Genomic DNA, 20489 nt, shown 5'->3' on the forward strand with positions numbered 1-20489 from the left:
GTTGGTAAAGTAAGATAGTTGTAAGTAGAATAAAATTATATATATATATATATGCATTATAATCCCTGGAGTAGCACCTTCACATATTTAAGTGGATAACCAAAAGGACAACAGAAAAACAGGGATAAATTTTAGAAAATATATTAATCCACAAGAAGCTATGAATAGAAGTATAATAAGATATATTAAACATAATAAACCTAATTCTAGCCATGTCAATGATTACATTAAATTAAATATAAGTGAATTATCATATCAATTGAAAGAAGCAGATTGTTAAATTCTTAAATATCAAGTTTTAGTTATTGACGAACAAAAGACAGGTTATCCGGGTGGTGGTGGCATACATCTTTAATCCCAGAACTCTGGAGGCAGAGGCAGGCAGATCTCTGTGAGTTCAAGGCCAGCCTGGTCCAGAAGAGCTAGTTCCAGGACAGCTAGAACTGTTAAACACAGAAACCCTGTCTCAGAAAACAACAAAAAAAGGACAAGTTAAAGATGAAAACATAGGAAATGTGGGCGTAATGGAAATACTTGTATTTCTACTAGTCCTAGAGACATGAAATTCTATGTGCCAGTAACAAAGTTGAGAGAGGAGGAGGAGGATGGGAAAGGGGCAGAGCATAAGAATAAAAACAAAATGATAATGATTAACAGCAAAGTCCACAATTCCAGAATATTTTCTCTGCTTGGTCACCGGTGGAACAGAGCAACCGATAAAGGGCGCGTTACAGATTTGCATGCTTATGTAAGGGTTAAAAACAAGTTGTTTCTCAGATCAAAGGTTGACAAATCCACCACAAAAACCTTGAAAAGGTGGGCCAACAAGATGTAAAGAAGGGAGACATTAATTAATTCAGGAAACAGATAATAGAGGTTGGTGCACAGTTATTGATAAAGACCTACCAGGAATATAAAAGAATATGAAAATTCATTAAAGGAAGCCATTGTCACAGCATAGCAAGTTGTTACTTACAGCAATAAGTAAATGTCCTATAAGCCATGATAAATAATATAAAACTTCAATGACCTCAAATGTCTTCTTGACAGCTAGCCATTATACACTGATACACTGTTCCATCAATCAGACATCTGGAATAATACTCAATGTATAAGTTCCTATCATAGAGTCATAGTTGGATGGAAAGTATATATTAATAAATTCTAGGAAGAAATTCAGTGGGAAATTCTAATGTATGCCTTTCCAGAATAGTAAACAAACAAATGGCAAGCTAGTAGCAACGAGTAACAATTATAACTGAGGCTTGCACAAGTCTTTAATTCCCATCATGGCAACACAGAGGCATGGGGATCTTTATGAGTTCTAAGCCAGTCTGGTTTTCATAGTGAATTCCAAGCCAGTCAGAACTGCTTAGAGATTCTAACACAATGCATGCATATACAGATACTGAAATAAAAACTGAAGCATGTTTAAACATAAATATATAAAGCATGGTAGAGGCATAAAATAAATTAACTCAAAGAACTCAATAGGAAAATTTCTATATATAAGGGCATGGATTAATAAACTAAGAAGCATACGGAAAAACAGATACCATTAGCAAAGGAGAATTTGCTTAGTTGCAAAAGAAGCTATCAGTGGAACAAATCCAGTGAAAAGAAGGAAGGAACAAAAAAGTAATAAGACAGGTTAACCCACAGGGCATAATTCTAATGTGGAAAAAAAAAACCTGCAAAAGTCATAAGTAACATGTAACTTTGTTAAAATCTATTAGACACAAATGAAATGGCCACCTTCTCATCACATTTCTTGGATACATTTTTACTCAGTGCAAGAAAAATAATAATAGTAACTTTATGATAAAGGAACAGAGAACTTGCCACCATCTAAATCGTATTAGAACAGATACACATGGCTTACAGTTACTCTATGACAATCTTGTAAGTTTTTTACCTGCACAATGTAATTCAGCGTGACCCTATGAAGGAGGAACTGTTTTATATATGCTGTATAAATAAATAAGTGAATAGAGACTCGGCTGAGTGGATAATTCTGAGACTATAGTATAGTTGAAAAGTATTTTTAAAACAGACAAATTTCGACTCCCTCATTCATAACCCCAGGCTCTGCTTGCTGACTAGTTCATTAAACTGCTGTCCTGATTAATTGGAAAACTACATGCTAATGTATGTATGAGCCCTCTTGACGTGTAAGGTAGCCCACACTAAATGTATCTGATCTAGTAGCAGCCTTCAAACACGGAACACCCAGACCATCACAGCCAACGTGATCGGTCCTGATTTCTTTCTTTTTTCCACCCCCCACCTCATCTCCAGATCTCTGATCGGAGAGGCAGCGTCCTGTGTGTTTCAGGGAAGGCGTGCATTACCACGGCTTCACACATGATACTGATTGGTACAGAGTTTGACTAAACAGTGGCGTTTCAACGTGGAAGGTCTTTTCTGTGGAAATCCTAGCTAGTCCTGGCCATTTAATTTCTAATGACGAAATGCCACTTGTTCAATAAGACCTTGGGCTGTAACTGTTTGGGGGTTTTCCAGTTTGGGCCTTGTTCGGGTTGAAACAGGAAAATGCCAGCACCTTAGAGCAGAACACCACTTTCATCTTTCCAATTGCGAGTTCTGCTCACCAGGAAACCTCGGGTGCTGAAGCCCCCAGCCTTCCTTAGCCACCCTCGTTTGTCTTTGGTTTGGACTATTAGAACGTGTCCAGTTACAAATTATAAAAACTGTGGGCAATGCATATGCATAAAGCTTAAAACAATTAGTTCAAAATTTGAGGTAAAACAAAGCCTTACCCTTTCAGGCGTTACTTGGGAAACAAACAGCAGAGTTTGCTGTGTGGTTTTTGAGACATAAATATTTGGCTTAAATTTTTTTCTGACAAGAAATGCAAGAACACCTACTCTCTGCTTTAAGCTGTGGGATCATGGTGAACAGTTTTGTCAACATTTGGGAAAATATCTGAATGTGTGAACTTTAGAAGGGCATTAAGAGAGAGTTTACGAGAAGAGTCTTAGTGTATGCATGCATACAACATTAGAATTCATCAGCAGAGTCTTTAGTGTCTTTCAAAATCACCATCACAGCCTTCTCAAATACATAGCTGTTTAGATCCTTATGAGCACAAAGTTTCACATAATGTTTATAATTGAATTATACTGATTATTTCTATAACTCAGGCATATCTACAACCACTCATATTTAATCATGTTTATTTTATACAAAGTAAAAAAATCGTCAATTCATTGTGATTAATCAAAAAAAGTAAAATTATATTTTATCACTTGTAATTGTTTTATTTTTCTTATTGTCTGGCAATAAATAAGGCATCAGGGTAAATTATTTGCATTACTATGATTAAAAAGAATTATAACATTATGGTTTTGATCTTTTTCTTAAATGCTTCCTAGAAAAATTTAGAACCCATGCTTATTCCTGAATTTAAAATGTGGACCGTAACATTTGCTCAGGAGAAGTGACCCATGTTTATTTACATGAGCTTCTCTTTGTTTAAGATAAACAACCACAGAAAATTCTACTTAAAATGGAATTAACATCTAAAAGAACCAAGAGTCCATATTAAGTAGTAAACACAATTTATTTACAGTTGAATAAGTAAAACTGCACATACTATACCCCACTCCCGCACATGTGGGAAGTAGAGATGGGAGAATCTTAAGTTTGTGCCCAGTCCAGATTACGTGAGACTTTGTCTAAATCAATCAACCAGTCAAACAGAAAACAAATCAATAACAATCGGGAGTATATTTTAGTTTAGGTTGTATGGTATTTAATCTTCCAATTCTGCAACACACTTTAAGAAAAATCACCTAAAACTGTTACATGTGAATTTAATATCACATAATTGTCTAATTGCAATATTTTTATCCTTCACCTTAGAAAGACTCCATTTTAATAAAAAATATTTTATAATTTTATTGATTTTTGTAGGGACTTCTTATTAACCTTTCATATATAAACAATTATCGTTACTCATTTTTTTCTGATTTTTGGTATTAGTAGTGCTATTTTTATTACATGCTATGCTGCTTCATTGGCTTACAGTGTTATAAACGTCATCTTGTTTGAATGGATCTCCTCAGGTCCTAAGCCTGTATGTGGGAAAGGCTTGAATGACAAGTGAAGGGGGACGTCTCAGTTTCCCTCTGTCGATAAGGCAGACGCTGAGTGTGGAACAAGGGAGAGCTATCTCAACACTGCACACTGTGAGCCGGATCTTTGGACTCTTCCTGGGCCTCAGTATCTACCAGTTAGCTAAGCAGGGGAAGCCTAGCTGCTATGATTTCCCAACAAGGCTTCTTTTGATGGTAATGATGACTTAACACACATATGCATACACACACACAGACACACAGTGAAACGATAGTCATAGAGAGAGTTCAGGATTCCCCCCATGGCTCCAATGGCACCACCATGCAGAGCGAGGAAAGGCTAACTGTCCCCATCACAGAGAACTGTGCTGCCTCCCACTTGTTCCTGATGCCCGCTGTTGTGTGTGTGGAAGCATACAGCGCTCCTTACACAGCACGTATTTGTGGCTTTTTTTCTGTCTGTTCCTGTTAGTGGTGGCAACTGGCACATTTCTCTACTGCCAGGTCTGTGGTGCATGAGGGGAAAAGAAATCCCAGGGATCTCAACTACAGTGGAGTGCCTCAGATCTAAGCACATGGATAGGTCTATGCTCTTGTTTCCCCCTTCCAGAATCTCACATGTTAGTCAGTTTTCTGTTGTGGTAAAATTGCCCTAGAAAAACTATTAACGGGGTGGGTGGGGGGAATGAAAGTGCAGGCCCCGTTTACACATGATTTGCTTGGGCCCAGGACTTTAGAGGTTTCTGACTGTTACTGATTGGGTGTGCTGTCCCTGGGCCTGCAGAAAGACAAAAAAGCATGGTAGAAGTGGGGGTGGAAGAAAACACTACTGACCTCATGGGGACAGACACAGAGAGGGAAGGGGTGGGAAGACAGGAATGAAAAGGGGAGGTCTAAGGATAAAATGCACGCTTCAAAGTCATGCTATCGTGACCACTTCTTCCGACTTGGCACTCCATCCTAATACACCATTCAGTGGGAACTGGAGTATTCATTGACAAACTAAGCACTCTTCGTATCCAATTACTTCTCGGCAGTGCCAACAACAGGAATCCAGCATTTTAACACGCAAGCCTTCCATTCCACTTTCAAACCATAGCACATGACAATGCATCCGTTTTTGGTGGTTGCAGCAGAGATAAATGGACTTAGGTACTATCTTGGTACCATCTAGGCAAACAGCCGGAAAGTGTTGAACTCACCTTTGCAAGTTCCTATGAACCCACCAACCGTACCATTTCTGGTTGCGCTTGATTAGTTGGCTTCACTTTGATTCTGTGGTCTTCTCTTGAAGTTCAGAGTTTTCTTACTTATTGACTGCATGAAATTCTTCACTTTTTCCAAGCTCCATGACTTAATTTCTCATCGGCGTTGTCTTCTTTTCTGACACCAGCATGCAGCTGATGGCGTAGCTACCCATAAATATATGAAAAGACCCTTATAGTAAATGAACACGGGAAGATGGGATTTTACAAGTGGTCTTTAGAGATTTTTCTGATATAATAACAGCTCTGTTTGCTGAGGTAACTTTACTTGTTCACATCCAGGGCCTTAAAATATAGCATTTAAATGATAACCCTATTCTTCTATATTGCATTCCCTCCATTGCCACAGTTAACTTTTATATCCTTGCCCCTCATAGTAAAAAATCTGTTCCAATGCTGACATTTCCAGTGCTATTTGTATACTCTGGTATTACCATGGCATGATAATTCTGACTTAGCTACGCATGTGCTTCTCCGCGTTAAAGGTTATTTTGAAGCGTGAGAAGTTGGCGAAAACTTAGAAAATCAAGCCACGACCATAATGCATGGACATATCCTTCCTCCAGCTTGCATCCTTGAGTGTGATTAGAGGGTCAAAGGACCGCTGTCAGTACCTGTTACTAGATTTCTCTCTGAAAGTGTTGTGAAGAGCTGGGTTATGATTTAAAAAGAAGTCACTAAAAGGTCCAAGCATCTCATTAAGAAGGCTATTTGAAAACCTTGTGTTTCTTCACTATGATGAACTAATAGGTCTTACACAATTTTTAATCCCTGTATTTTAAATTTTACCCAAATTGTCAAATATAAGTATCATAGGTACTTCTTCACCATTCATCTGGAAAAATGTTGAGTCTAGTCTTGGATCATGTGGGGCCGTACTGGTGAATTTAGTGGTCAATCTATGAAATGTATATGGGAGATGAAATGAGCTGGTCAGATCCTGCATATCCGGTTTATTTAATAACACTAGGAAAGCCAGAAGCAGATGTAGGCAAAACATGTGTTCTATGCATATGGAGGGAGTGTGCTTCCACTTTCTCTTTCTACAAGGTTATAAAAAGGAATGAAGGATTGACTATTTCCAACCAAAACTTAGCTCAGAGAGACACACAATGACTGGTCTCTCTCTTGCATTCAAAGTTACCTTGGAGTTTAAGAAATGCATAATCACACAAGATGAATTAGAGCAAAATCACCCTTCTATCAATGAGCAAAGGATATCAAAGTAACAAGTTGATATTATTTTAATAATCCCCCATAGCCTTTCCAGTTCTCAGAAAAAGTACATAACACGGGGTTGCACGCTATAAGATGAATGACATGAAACATGGCTGTCTAATATCAACACCTACAGAACAATGTACAGAAAACTTGGGTACGGACAGAGCAGGCTGAAGGCGTCTAGATAACTCCTCAGTACAGAGAGGCTTATCTCTCCAAGCCTTCACTCCACATACATGAGCATCTAACCAAACAAACTGTGAAGAAAAGAAGAACTGGACCCTAGGTGACCTTTCATGGTTCTCTGCCCTTCCTCTGTAGGGTGTTTATTACTGCATAAATTGCATTTTATGTGATTCTTTGATTAATGTCTCTTTCCCGATTAGACTATAAATGTCAAAGAACTCTATTTTTACAGTGCTCAGTGTTATGTCCCCAATGTCTACCATAGCAGAAGGAACAATAAATAATCATTTAATAAATGATAGAGCAGGTTTTGTCCCCCTCATTCTACTATGTGGGGCTCACCGGCTTCATGTGGTAAGCCAAGGATTCTGAGAGAGGCTTGGCCCAGAATCTGCCTCTGATAACTAGAATGAAACCCCTATTTGTGAATTAATGGTAAACAGAAAGATAACAACCTAGGGATTATGTGGAAACTGACATTGGAGAGGGAAGATAGTCAAAGAGAAGTTTAGGGTGTGATTTTGTTGACTACTCTTTTATTTTGAATTTTAATATAATTACATAATTTCTCTGTTCCATTTTCTCCCTTCAAATCCTTCCACAAACCTTTCTTTTCCCTCTTTCAAATCTATGTCCCCTGTCTTTGTTAATTTTTGGCACATGCATATACGTATATTCCTAAATATAACTGCTCTGTCTGCGTAATGTTACTTGTATGTATGATTTCAGGGTTGGCCATTTTGTATTGGACAGACAATTGGTTTATTCTTCCCTGAGGAAGACTATTTCTCTAGGGGGTAATTTATTGAGGAAATGCTTTTCTTTTTAGAAGAAAATCTTCAGTCCTCCTAATATACTATGGAGTTATTCATATGCCTTTTCCTTCTGAGTTGAATATGGCAATGCAATTGTCTGCAATGGAATTCATCGGTAAGAAGCTTCAAGCTCGACAATGAAAGCATAAAAATAGGCTTTCTCTTTGCTACCATTTATGACTACTTTAAATCTTTTAAAATTTATAGAAGACCCATGATGACCCCAAGTTCAGTAGAGTGTAAGAAAGAATAATCTTAATTTGTTTTCTGATATGCTTTATAAGCCAAGAAGGGATGCTGTGATTTCCCCACTATTACTCTTGGCCTAGGCTTACTTACATTTGGCACACTAGCACTAAGCCCACAGTGTACATGTGCTGCTGACAATGCAGGCATCATTTTCTTGAATAGTTGTTTCTTTTACTTCAAAGAGCTTTTTTTCTCAACATAAATAGAATTATATACAAAGTTTCCCTAATACATTCTCTATTTAAAGTTTTTAAAGACGAGAACAGACTGCTAAATATAAACACACACACACACACACACACACACACACACACACACACACACACACACAGAGGTGTATTTGAGTTTAGGCTGTTTTCATTTCTTCCGGGAACATGGAGGAATCTATTTCATTAGCTCTAAAGACAAGATGGAAGGCGGTTAATGTAACCAGCTAACCCCAGTTATTACAGAGTGTGGAATGCAACAACAGAGGAGGGGGGGTTCTTGTAACATTTGGATGTAGATGAAGTCACTACTTTCTCTTTCATACACTGTGAGACTAAACTTGCATGCTACCATCCAGTGACAAGGAAATACCTAATCACTGTCGAAAAGTGGGATGGGAAACACTTGGCAGAGAACTTCACAACAGCTGACAAATAGCCTTAGAGAAGATTGCAACCCTCAGACCTGTAAGTAAGAGCTTCCACCTTCCCTCATGAGTAATGGATGATCACCCTATGTGGCAGGAATTTGTACTTGGATACTTCTCCAGGGATCAAGACTCACCCTGCAGAGACAGTTATGTATAGAATTGTGTTTCATTTCCTTCACACAGTCAAATATACCTATTGGAAGAGCATTGTGTAGTCGGAGGCTGCTTGTTCATTTCCCAGCCACCCAGACCCAAAATAATCACACAGAAACTGTATTAATTAAGCAATGCTTGGCCAATTACTTAGGCATATTGCTAGCTAGCTCCTATATCTAAAATTAACCTACTTCTATTATTTTGTATTTTACACAAAGGTCGTGGTTTACCAATAAGGTTCTGGCTTGCATCTTTCTCCTTTGGCAGCTACATGGCATCTCCCTGACTCTGCCTACTTTCTCTATATATCTCTTCCAGCCTGGCTCTATTCTGCCCTGCTATAAGCCAAAGGAGCTTCTTTATTAACCAATGAAAATAAAACATATTCACAACATACAGAAGGGAATCCCATAGCAGTATTGTGTAGTGGAGAAAGGAAAGTAAAAATTCAGAAAACAGGTACATGTGACAACTTTATCCACAGCCTTTCTCTTTGTGTGCTTGTGAGAAGACAAACAACTGGCCTGTTTTACTTTTAAACGAGATAAGACTTACAAACTACCTGGCCTGTTTCCCAGTGGATCATAATACACATGTTCAACCAACACCCCTGCTCTTCGCGTCTCATCAGCCTGTATCCCCATCCTCACACTCCTGACATGGACACCCATTTGTCTTCCATGGTGAAGCCTGCTGGTGCTTTTGAGCTGTATTATCAAACAGAAATTTTGTAATATGATTTAGGAATGGCGGTTCTGCCTCTCTCCCCTTTGGGTTCTAACAGTAACACGTTTTTAAAATGAGGAACCAATGATGAAACACATGGAACAAACAAGCAAATAAACATGCTGTCCTTTGAGTAACATCGTGTTCCTGAGAGGAATTTTAGGTGTTAACACCCAAATATGGGTGTGTTGCCTACAGCTGGCAAAGAAGAAGCAGTGACCACCTGAAGAAGCAGTAACCAGAGGACCACCAAGGTCTTCAAGCCAGCACGCATATTTATTAGAGAAAGACCTTGATGGCATAGAGACACATTGCTTGGGAATCAGATTTGGGTTTTGTTACCATGTAAGTGATTGACAGTGAATGAGTCATTTAAACTCTCTGTTCTTAGTTTCCTTGTATATAATATAAAGTAAATCTCAATATTATCTGTAAAAATTATGATTTTTCAATGCAAACAAAATTTACCAAATAAAAGGTACACAAGTAAATATTTGAAATATATTAGTTGTAGCAAGCAGTGCTTGGATGGCTCACAGTGGTGTTAGATGACAAACGATCCCTGAAATCACGTCTCAGAGCCCTGTGCTAAGTTGATTCCTGCTTTTTGTTTGTTTCCAATGCATCCTAATAGCCACTGAGTACCCCTGCCAGACCCTTTATTTGTATCTTATAAAGAGTCAGATACATCTGTTGGACTTGTGGGATGCACTTCAAGCTTGTCCAGCATTCCCACAGAGTAAAACCCTCTCTGTGTCGCTGTCGCTCTAGGGACTAACTTCACCCTGGCGGAGTTGGGGATTTGCGAGCCCTCCCCTCACCGAACTGGTTACTGTTCCGACATGGGGATCCTCCACCAGGGCTACTCCCTGAGCACTGGGTCTGATGCCGACTCGGACACCGAGGGAGGAATGTCTCCAGAACATGCCATCAGACTGTGGGGACGAGGGATCAAGTCCAGGCGCAGCTCCGGTCTGTCCAGCCGCGAGAACTCAGCCCTTACTCTGACTGACTCGGACAATGAAAACAAGTCGGATGACGACAACGGTAGGCCGGTTCTGAACTACGTTGGCATGCTCTGTACATCGTGGTAGGGGGGCTTGGGGTTCCTTCTTGCTTGCGTTTGTTTGTAAGAGGTTTAATCAACCTTGTCTCTCCAGGCCGAGGCGGGAACAAAATAAACGAGGTACCTTCCAGCCCACAAATGAGATGAGATTTTTTTTTAAAGGACATTTTGATGGTAATCCAGTATTCAGGTGTAGTCATTTGGTTCTTATTATCAAGAAAATAACCGGGCAAGCGAGGAGGCCTGATAAACTTTAAAAATGTCCGCTTCCCCAAATTTCTAGGTCTCGGTATTGATTCCCTTTCCCAGGAATATCAATCTAGGTTTGTTTTGATATATTTGTGGTTTTGCTTTTTTTCCCCCCAAGATGGTCAGTGAAGAACCCTACCTTATCTTCGCCTTTCATTTCCAGACAGTGCCTCATATCCTTATTGAAGATCGAACTTGGAGCCCATAATCTGGGGTTTAATAATGACAGATAGGAAGTGTCTTGTCTTCCAAGCAGGCTTCTCCTCTGTGTTTCCTTTCCCTCTTGGTGTCTATATAGGTTAATGGCTTCCCGCATCTTCCATCACAAATCACTGTGGCCATTCATCAGCTTTGTGGGTGACTTTTAATGAAACCTTAAGAACTAAATGCTTCTGGTCATTAAGCAGCGAATACAGGGAAACCTGCACGAAGCCATTAAAGAGATAAGGTGTTTATTTGTGGATTTCTACACGACTCATAACTGCGCTTACTCGAAAACATTTTGTTAAGGAGAAGATAAATTACTTTAGGTACAGCTGACTTCTGAAGGAAATCTCAAATGTTCTCTGTGTTATGAATAGAAAGCCTCTTTGCTAAAAGAATTGCCATTAAAATGTTTACAAACATATCAGTTAAAAATGTTTGTGTGAAATCTCAGAAACTTCTGTTAGAGAAGGCTTAAGTGTCTTCTTTCATTGAAAAGAAAAAAAAAGAAATTTTCAGGCTGGCAGCTCATTGTGAATGTAAACGCATAGCTAAAATAATATTAACTCTCACAACTTTGTTCGAAGTATACCATTTCCTGGGTGATTCACACGTATTAAAAAAGATGTGACTTTGTTGCACTGAAGTTTACTTTTAATTTCAAAATAATTTATTCTACATTGGAGATGAGATGATGTGTGTTTACTGCCCCGAGCCTGTAGCTCGTCAGTGCGAAAACTCATGGAAAATTTGCACTTGACTCCTTCCGAATTCTTAGCAGAATCCTTGTTTTGGCACATCGAACACTCCGAGGGGCTTATCTGCTAGGAGAGTATTCTGAGAAGCTTCCATGAAGATACACATCAAACCCATTTACTGATGTCCCTTTTAAACTTTGGCTTGTGTCAGGTACTGTTTAAATGGAAGCAGTTTGGTTGTCTACTACACAAAATTACTGCAATCCAAGACATGGCGGCGTGTTTTAAGTAAGGCATTTGTGCGAAGCTCCCATGGTTGGCATTCTCAGAGCTATATAGGGAAGCATCCACATTGTGCTCTTTGCTTGTATTTATAGACTCGCCACCCTCTTAAGTTATTTATACATAGTTCTTGAAAATCTCCTCAAGCAAAAGGAGATTTCTGCTGAAGCCGTGTGAACAACAACAAAAATAAAAAATAATAAAAAAAACCCTACTTGTCTTGAAATAACTAGAACTGCTGTGGAAGTTTTTTTGTAATTAATAATTACATATTTGATAGACATGGAGACATCCTTTAATCAGTGTTGTTGGAACCCAAGACGTCTGGGCATTTTATACTCAGGGAAAGTCTCCCCATGTCCCCAAATACTAATGGCAACTAAAACTTTTTGGTACAATCTCTTGATTCCTTCCCTTTGATGACAGTTATAATGCAATGAGAATTTCATAAAGAAAAATATACTGAGAGACACTATTCATTTCTGTAGAAGAGTGCGCTCGGCAAATTCTAACTGTAGTACTGAAGCTAGACCTCGAGCTAAACGATGATGTTTTAAAATATATAAATGAATGGCCTTTTCTTTCCCCTTTCAAGGAATCATTACAAATTTCATATATGCTAAGTACATATTTAATGCTCCTTTTTTCCTCTCATTTTTGGACAAAAAAATTGCATATGCTATAAGCATAAATTTTTCAAGATACACAAGTTGAGGCACAAGGAAACCTGAAGGCTGGGATGTTAACTCCACGGAACTTCTCGCTCTTTCTCTCTGACACTTTCTGTTTAGCTCACAGAGAAATCAATGCTTTTTCACATCACTGACTTTATGAAGTTTGGGAATGTATTATCATATAGATTGACAGTTACCCACCGGTTCCACACCACAGCGTGGATACTCACAAAGCCATCATTAACTTCTCACACTTGTACCCAGCAATGGCTTCCTCCATAATAAACACGGTGTCCTTCAGAACCAAATCAATAATCTCTTAGGTATGCCTCTCTAAGGCAAGTCACAAAAATCTGAGCTTTGAGGCGGAAGCCCTCCAGTTCCCTTTTAAATGGTAAGGATGCATGAGCAAAAAGATTTTTCCAGGGTGCTACAAATTACATTGTAATGTCTTTTGTTAGGTGTGATCTTGCACTATAAAGATATTTCATGTTTATTTAAAAGCTTCTTTTTAATACCATAATTGTAATTTTGTTAAGCATAGTAAGCAAGGAATGACAGCTTCCGGGACCCCACATCCTTCTTTTGATTCCCACGTGTGAATCTAACCTTCAAAACCATGTGATAAAAACCCCTGAGTTTGTCAGTTGTCTTTCTTAGAAGAGTGTTGGTTGTTTCCCACATGCCATTGAGACACAAAAAGCCCCGGAAAAGCCTAGCGGTCCCAAGCACACTGAAAAACCATCCCTAATGTTATTTATTTATCGTGATATTCTTTGAGGTATAGGTGCTATGGAGTTTGCACGACTCTCAGCTCTGTATTGTGTCTGTAGCTAGGTTGAGCAGGGTTGCTTTAAATAGATAAAACCCTCAGGTTGAGGGACACTTACCGGGCTCTTTAACTCTAGCTTGCAGCTAATGACGGCTTGGCTAGAAATGACAATGAGACTTGAGAACAGCTGGTACTGTGTGAAATTTGATGGCATCTGTACAAAGGACTTTCCCAAAGACTTTCAATTAGAATCCTACTTTTTTTTTCAGTAATAAATGTCCCACTTAAAATATGGCTTCTTGAAGGCTCTTGGTGTCACCTGAGTTGTAGAGAAAATGGGACAGTCACTAATACACAAGAATAACTAATTGCCTCCTTAAGGATGCAGCGTGGCACACACTGGAAAAAATCTGGTATCTGTATTCTTGACTCCCTTAGGCAGTTTCTTCACCTTGGGGACATAAAAATATCCATGGGGTTTCTTTTCTTTTCCTTTTTTTTTTCTTCAGAATAATCCTAGTTGCAGTTACTTTGTTGGAAATCCAAAAAGGAAGAAAAGAAAAGCTTGTCTATGAAATAGAAAGACAGAAATTATAGAAAACTTAACCTAGCATTAGTAAAGACATTAAGAAATGCATGTCCCCCCTCCACTTGCACCAAAAATAAATGAGAATAATAGTTGTTTCCTCTTATCAGTTAAGGGATTTATAATTTTTATAATGCACTTTGAGTTTGAAGACAGGAATGTTAAGTTGATTTTATTATATGTCAGAAACCTGGATCTTGGTACATAAAGCTATATGGAGTGGATGTGCGGGACACTGATATGTTAGCATGTGAGCCCTCTTGGCAAAGGATGGCAGTGCATCCATGCCTTCAGGAGAGTACCACGTGTGCAGGTACTTCCTGTTGTGAACTATGACTGGAAATCTGAATTCCAAGGCAAGGAAGAGTCTTCTTTAATGCAGGGACAATTTAGGAGGTTACCGTTAAACAAAATTCGTTCATTTATTGTAAAATGTTACCTCTCTAGTTAAGTTAGCACACATAAGACCCACTGAGTCTAGTTTCCACCCCTACATTATTAATCTATCACAAACACTTGTTTTGTAATTTATGACCCATTCTATTCATTTCTTATCCCTCCTGTCACAGTGGCATTTACAGAGGATGCCTACATCACACGGAAAAACTTTCTATTAGCTTCAGACATCACGAAGACCCATAACTTCGCTCTTAAAGAAAACAGTGCAATTGTAGCAAAAATTTCCATGATGGGGATCCTAGAGGGAAACCTGAGGCCCACCCCTTCCTGAGGGAACTATTAGCAGTTAGAGTTTGATGAAGGTGAGGGAGTCTTTTTCTTCGCGTTTGTACACTCTGGAAAGTAGCCTGGGCTTCAGTAAATCATCTCATGCCCATGTGTTTACCAACAACACGGATTAAAGGGAGACACACATAGGCATGCACGCACACACACACATGCATGCACGCACACACACACAATATGAAAGTTAGATGGAGACTTCTCGAGAGGAAGTTGGGTCTCATCAGATGAAGGAGGGCATGAGAGAAATGGCTACAGGTACACATTACTGAAGTATAATCCATACGCATGCAAAACTGTCAAAGAATAAAGCAAGAAATTTGTCCACAGAACATAAAGAATATATTTTAATTCTTTAAAACAAAGTCTCACACACATGTGAGCACACACACACACACACACACACACACACACACAGAGAGAGAGAAAATAAGAATACTTTTCAAGACATTTGATGGCAATTAATTAAATTTGTTTTAGATCTTTTTCTTCTACTTACAAATTTGTGAAAGTAATATTTACAAAGAGATGCACTGAGTGGGCTAAAAATAGGTTGAAAACTCAAGGACATGGGAATAAATGTCTCTGGTCTACAGTACTGAAATTCTTGAATGAATGGATGATCCTTTTTAATGACTGGCCCGATTCTAGGAAGGTCTTTAGCAGAGGTTTTAGAGATCTCTTGGGGTCTAAAAGTTTTTAAGGAGAGCTTGAAATACATGATTATTGCAAGGCTAATTCAAAGTCGATAAAATTTCTGATGGCCAGAAATAAAATCAGGAGCTGTCCATGGTCCCATGGCTGGGCAGTTGGAAGAGGCAGAAGGACTGATGCTTTGGGTGACTGCAATCTCCAGGCCTTCAGGGAGACATTGGGCAGGGTTGGTAATTATTGGGTTTGAAGTTCTGGGATCAGGGCTGTGACTTTCACTGGACTGGGGAAGGATCGAAGGTGTATGGGGAGGATGTTTCTGGCAGAGCACAAACGGAAGCCTCTTGGATCCAAAGAATCTAACTTCTCTGCCCTGCCCCCGCCACCCATTGTTTGTCATGTTTTTGTTCAGTTGTTTGTCAGGAATCAAATTAAATTAAGATATGGGAAAGATGACCATGCATCAAATATTAGCGTCATAAATAAAATGAGTCAAAGCTAAGAGCATATGAATTTCCTACAGACGAATGAATCAGGATGCGCCTGCATTAAAAATAATATCAAACTAAAGGGATCTGAGAACACTGGACACATAATGAGATCTTTCAATTAGCCATTCTGAAACTGGGGCACAGCGACTGGAAGGAGAAATGTCCAACTAATAGATTTGTAAATAGAATAGAAATTGCAGACAGGTGGGCATTTAATTTTGAGTACTATTTAATGCTAGCTGGAGGACCTGCCTAGAAAATTATCCTTGCATGGTTTTCCTAACCTGGGCTTAAATTGTGGTCAAAGAAGTCAGAAGACAGAAATAAGTGGTTCATGGTAGAGTCATCAACAACAGGGATGGCAAGCTGTGGTCTTCAGGATGGATATAACTCATGTCATGATTGTATTCGATCAATGCAGTGTTTAAAAAAATAGATTAGTGACATTTTACAAGTGAGATATGATATATTAGGATTTTTTTATTTTGCAAAGAAAAAGAGGTTTGGAATTTATTTTTAACTTCTCTCAAAATATGAGTAATTTGGTTCTTGGATTCTCTCTGAAAAACTCAGGGTTAGACATAATAGGGGCAGCTGATGTAAGCAGGACCCAAGATGTTGAGCCTACCTGAGCTTTCTGGAGGCTTCTCCACAATTTAAGGCTTTCCTTAATGATTGTACATACTTGAGTTAACAACCTTGACCTAAGTATAAACCTTATGCATATCAGAAATAATCAAAACTGTAAAAGCAAACTAGAGGCCATAAATTTTAGCTCCATTAGAAATATGATTAGAACAGAGGTTATTATGTTTTATATGTTAGGCTCCTCAGCATGGTGGATTTGATGTTGGTATAACCTATTTAACTATCTATCTATCTATCTATCTATCTATCTATCTATCTTTCGTTTTAATGAGACAGGGTTTCTCTGTAGCTTTGGAGCCTGTCCTTGGACTAGCTCTTTTAGACCAGGCTGGCCTTAAACTCACAGAGATCCGCCTGCCTCTGCCTCCCAAGTGCTGGGATTAAAAGCATGCGTTACCACCACGTGGTTTTATACCATGTTTCTAAAATAGTTGCAAGGCATCTTAAATGAAGCGTTTCCAATCAAATAGAATTTAAATATGTGTTTAATTTAGAAGTGCTAATATAATTGTGTCACTATGAATGCATGCTGGCAATTCTGTCATATCCATCTTCTTACGTGGATGCTCTGAAGTTTTGAGATGTCAAGTTTAGGAACTGGTAACATATGTACTTAAATTTACTTTAAAATGAAAGCATACATAGGTGGGGATTTAGCAAGGAGATGAATGGAATCCTTACTTTAAAAGTTATCTGTCCTAGTAGGTTCAGGAAAATCCCAGGGCTTTTCAGGAGAATACCACTTAAAGAGGAAGAAAATGACTGAGTACTAATCATTTTCAGCAATATTTATAGAGTCTGGTAAGACGAAGTGAAAGGCTACAAGGTCAAGTATAGAAAGGAAAATGCCTTGGTCATCATCAAACCTAAAGCATTCTACAGATAAAGAACATAGGAGGAAGCTGGCTAACGCAGAGTTGTGAGCAAATGGTAGAGGGAAATGATGTTTCTCAAGCTAAGAAGGTTCTCAGTAGTGTTCACCCAGGGTTAGTCCTGGGTGGGTCTCCTCCTCTGCAGTAAACTCCCAATTGCCTCTCCATTCCGGGGGTCTCTATGATGGGGAAAGGATAACAAAATACAGGGACATTGACAAATGAGACAGCAATGGAATCGTTGCATTAGCGTTCTTTGGAGAAGGAATAAAGGTTTGTCTTTTTGGAAGGTTTATACTCCCCTAGAGGACTGACAGGATAGCAGTATTTCTGCTTGTGCTAAACAGTAAGGGTCATGCAATTCTTTTTTTCTCTGGGGATGTTTGAACCCAACCTTGAAAACTGTAAGACTCTACCTTAAAATTAACTGGGTTTTGTATTCCATTCTGTACTCTTAAAATTCATGAAATTGCCAGCTTTGAGTATGTTTTACAGCACACATCTTATTTGAACATATTACATATATGTGACAGATTATAAAAACATAAAAGGTAAGTGTTGCAAGCAGGTAGATGTTGATATATGTTTCTTTAGATATAGGACAAAGTGTTGAGACAGGTTAGATACTATGTTTCCTGTGAATTGGCGTCTTGGCAGCCAATCAGTCATTGAAATACTTGGACAATCCCTTATCTCTCTGCAACACATTAGACTCCATTTTATGTGGTTTATGGTAATATAAGCTGATCACACACTTAACAATTATACAGAAAGATACAAAGCTTACACATTGTTGCTTGTTAAAGAAACCAATACACATACAATTATCTGGAATTTTTGTCTCTGTATTTGATTGGAGTAACATAGCTTTGACACTATGTTTCAGGCAGGTTAAAATGCAATTAGGAATTGCATGAGTGAAAATGGGATGATGGGTATTGTAGATGAGCAAATGCGGGTGCATCAGGTGATTGGACGTTAGAGTGAAGACCATGATGCCTTTGGAGGAGTCAGTCTCCAGCAGCTGTGAACTTGTCATATTAATGGAGACATAGTGACTTTTTTGGAAGGCTGCAGAAATACATCAGTTCATGAGTATAAGAAAAAGAAAACAAGTAACTGAAGTCTGTTTCATCCTTTTAGAGAGGAACATACATACATCACACTCACACATTCCATGTGTATGTGACGTACCTGTATTCATGTGCATGACTAGGAACGTATAGTCATTTGAATTAGCATCAGAAAGAAAAGCAGTAATCCAGGTAGGAGGAAGCTAGGAATCCTTCATTAATGAATACACCCACTTTTTGGCATTTGAACTGGGAGAAATTAAAATCCAGTAGTGCTGCAGATATTTGTAATTATAGAGTAATATTGGAGAAGTAGGTGGTTTGAAGATAAGTTCTAAGAACACCAGAGAAGGTGCCTATGCCTGTACTCATGACTAGGGAACATGACTGAAGATGGGTCCTTACTTGCTTATGTTCTCAAAACAGTATTACAATGACAACCAGACCTGTACTTACAGTCATTATTCGAATGGTTAATAATATCAAATATGGCTCTATCAATGGGCAGGCTATTATTTTTCACAGGAGTATGTGGTGTGTTATAGGTGAACACTGGCTACGTCTATTCCAGGTTGATCATAGTTTCTTCAAGATTAGCTTTGCTGTTGCTTCATGAGTAATCTCTCATGCAATTTGCTTAATTGCTCCTGTAACTATAGTTATGTCTCCCTTCTCATCACTAATCTTTGATATTTTTATCTCTCATGTTTTTTAATCAGGCTTGAAAGGAATCTATTTATGTTTCTTACAAGCTTTTTCCTTTGCCTTTACTGTTTGTTTCTTCCTCATTAAGTTGATCTTTATTATTTTCAACTCCCTCTATTTTATATTTGGAGTCTATTTTTTCTTCTTTTTCTAACTGTAAGGGGAACAATTATGTTTGGTACTTTTAACCTTTCTTATTTAATAAGTCTATGTGTATCATGTCCTGTATAACCCAACTAAAAACATACTTCCCTTCAGTTTCTAAAGTGTCTCAGTACAATATAGACTATAAAGTAAAGCAGAACCAGATTGCTACCAAATGCTTATGTTGGTAAGAATTTAACAAGTTGTAGAGGCCACTTTTTATTATTACATTTTTATGATACATATATGCATATGGACTACACAGACATGTTTAGAAAATATGTGATATGTTGGCATGAAAGGTACATTTAAAATACATGTATGAAAACAAATATGTACAAATATATGATGAATAATGAGAACAAATCATTTTATATCAGAAATAACCATCGCTCATAAATTCATGGATGTGTTTTTCAGTCCGTATTTCTGTGTGAAGTTAGAGGACTCACAGTGTAGCTCAGTGGTAAAACATTGGCATATCATGCTCAAGGATTTTCATTCACTCTCCAGCACCTTAAAAAAAGTTGAGTACTGCAATGTTTTCTGAGCAGCTTTCAAACCCTCACATAGTCCTTTGTCTCCAGCAAATGTACTCTAAACATTTTCTCCTGGCATCATTTTTTTTTCGTGTAGAAATTAAAGAACGCATAGTATCCCTTTAGGCTAGTATGTTTTCCTAATTTCCTTCATCAAACTTTCAGCTTGAGTCTATTTTAGACACAATGAAAAGCAGTCTTGATTATTTTTTGGGGAGGGGTAAATCCTAAAAGAGTTAGAACACACAGGTATGCCTGGCTAACACGCTTTCGATCACTTTCCCAACAAGAACACAAATTCTTGCACTGGCGCTGTGGGAGAACCACCTGCTGCACACGTCATTGCGGTTGTGAGTCCCAAGAAAATGACGCTGGCATCTTTTCACTTTGCACATAACAATGTTTTAATTCTGTTTGTCATTTATTTTAATGAGTGAGGCTGAACAACTATCTGTGTGCACACTGTGTGAATTTGTTTCTTATTACTTGTAATTCTCCATGGGGGAGGGGGATGAGAATGAATCTTCTCATTTGTTTTTATTTTGTAGTAACTTTTTACAGTGACCCCAGAGAGTCCTGTTGCTCCTTCTTATCTATTTAGGTGCTTTAAATACTCATTTATAGGCATGGAATCTAAAGAGTAGGGAGGGAAAGGAGAGGGAAAATGAAAGAGGGAGAGGGAGAAAAAGAGGAAGAGAGAGAGAGCAGGGAGGGAGTGAAGGAGGGAGAGAAAGATTGATAC

The 20489-nt window shown here is 38.4% G+C and overlaps 1 protein-coding gene across 8 annotated transcripts in view; it reads left to right on the top strand.

Moving 5' to 3' along the window:
* Nucleotides 1-20489, top strand: part of Tenm2 (teneurin transmembrane protein 2) — a 1235501-nt gene that overhangs the window by 364857 nt on the left and 850155 nt on the right. For all 8 annotated transcript variants that reach the window (XM_075941316.1, XM_075941315.1, XM_075941317.1 and 5 more), the window contains exon 4: nt 10124-10399. In XM_075941316.1, coding sequence (XP_075797431.1) covers nt 10124-10399 — 276 coding nt within the window. The remainder of the gene's footprint in view (nt 1-10123; nt 10400-20489) is intronic.

The sequence above is a fragment of the Microtus pennsylvanicus genome, chromosome 11 (assembly GCF_037038515.1).
Source record: "Microtus pennsylvanicus isolate mMicPen1 chromosome 11, mMicPen1.hap1, whole genome shotgun sequence".
NCBI classification, from domain to species: domain Eukaryota; kingdom Metazoa; phylum Chordata; class Mammalia; order Rodentia; family Cricetidae; genus Microtus; species Microtus pennsylvanicus.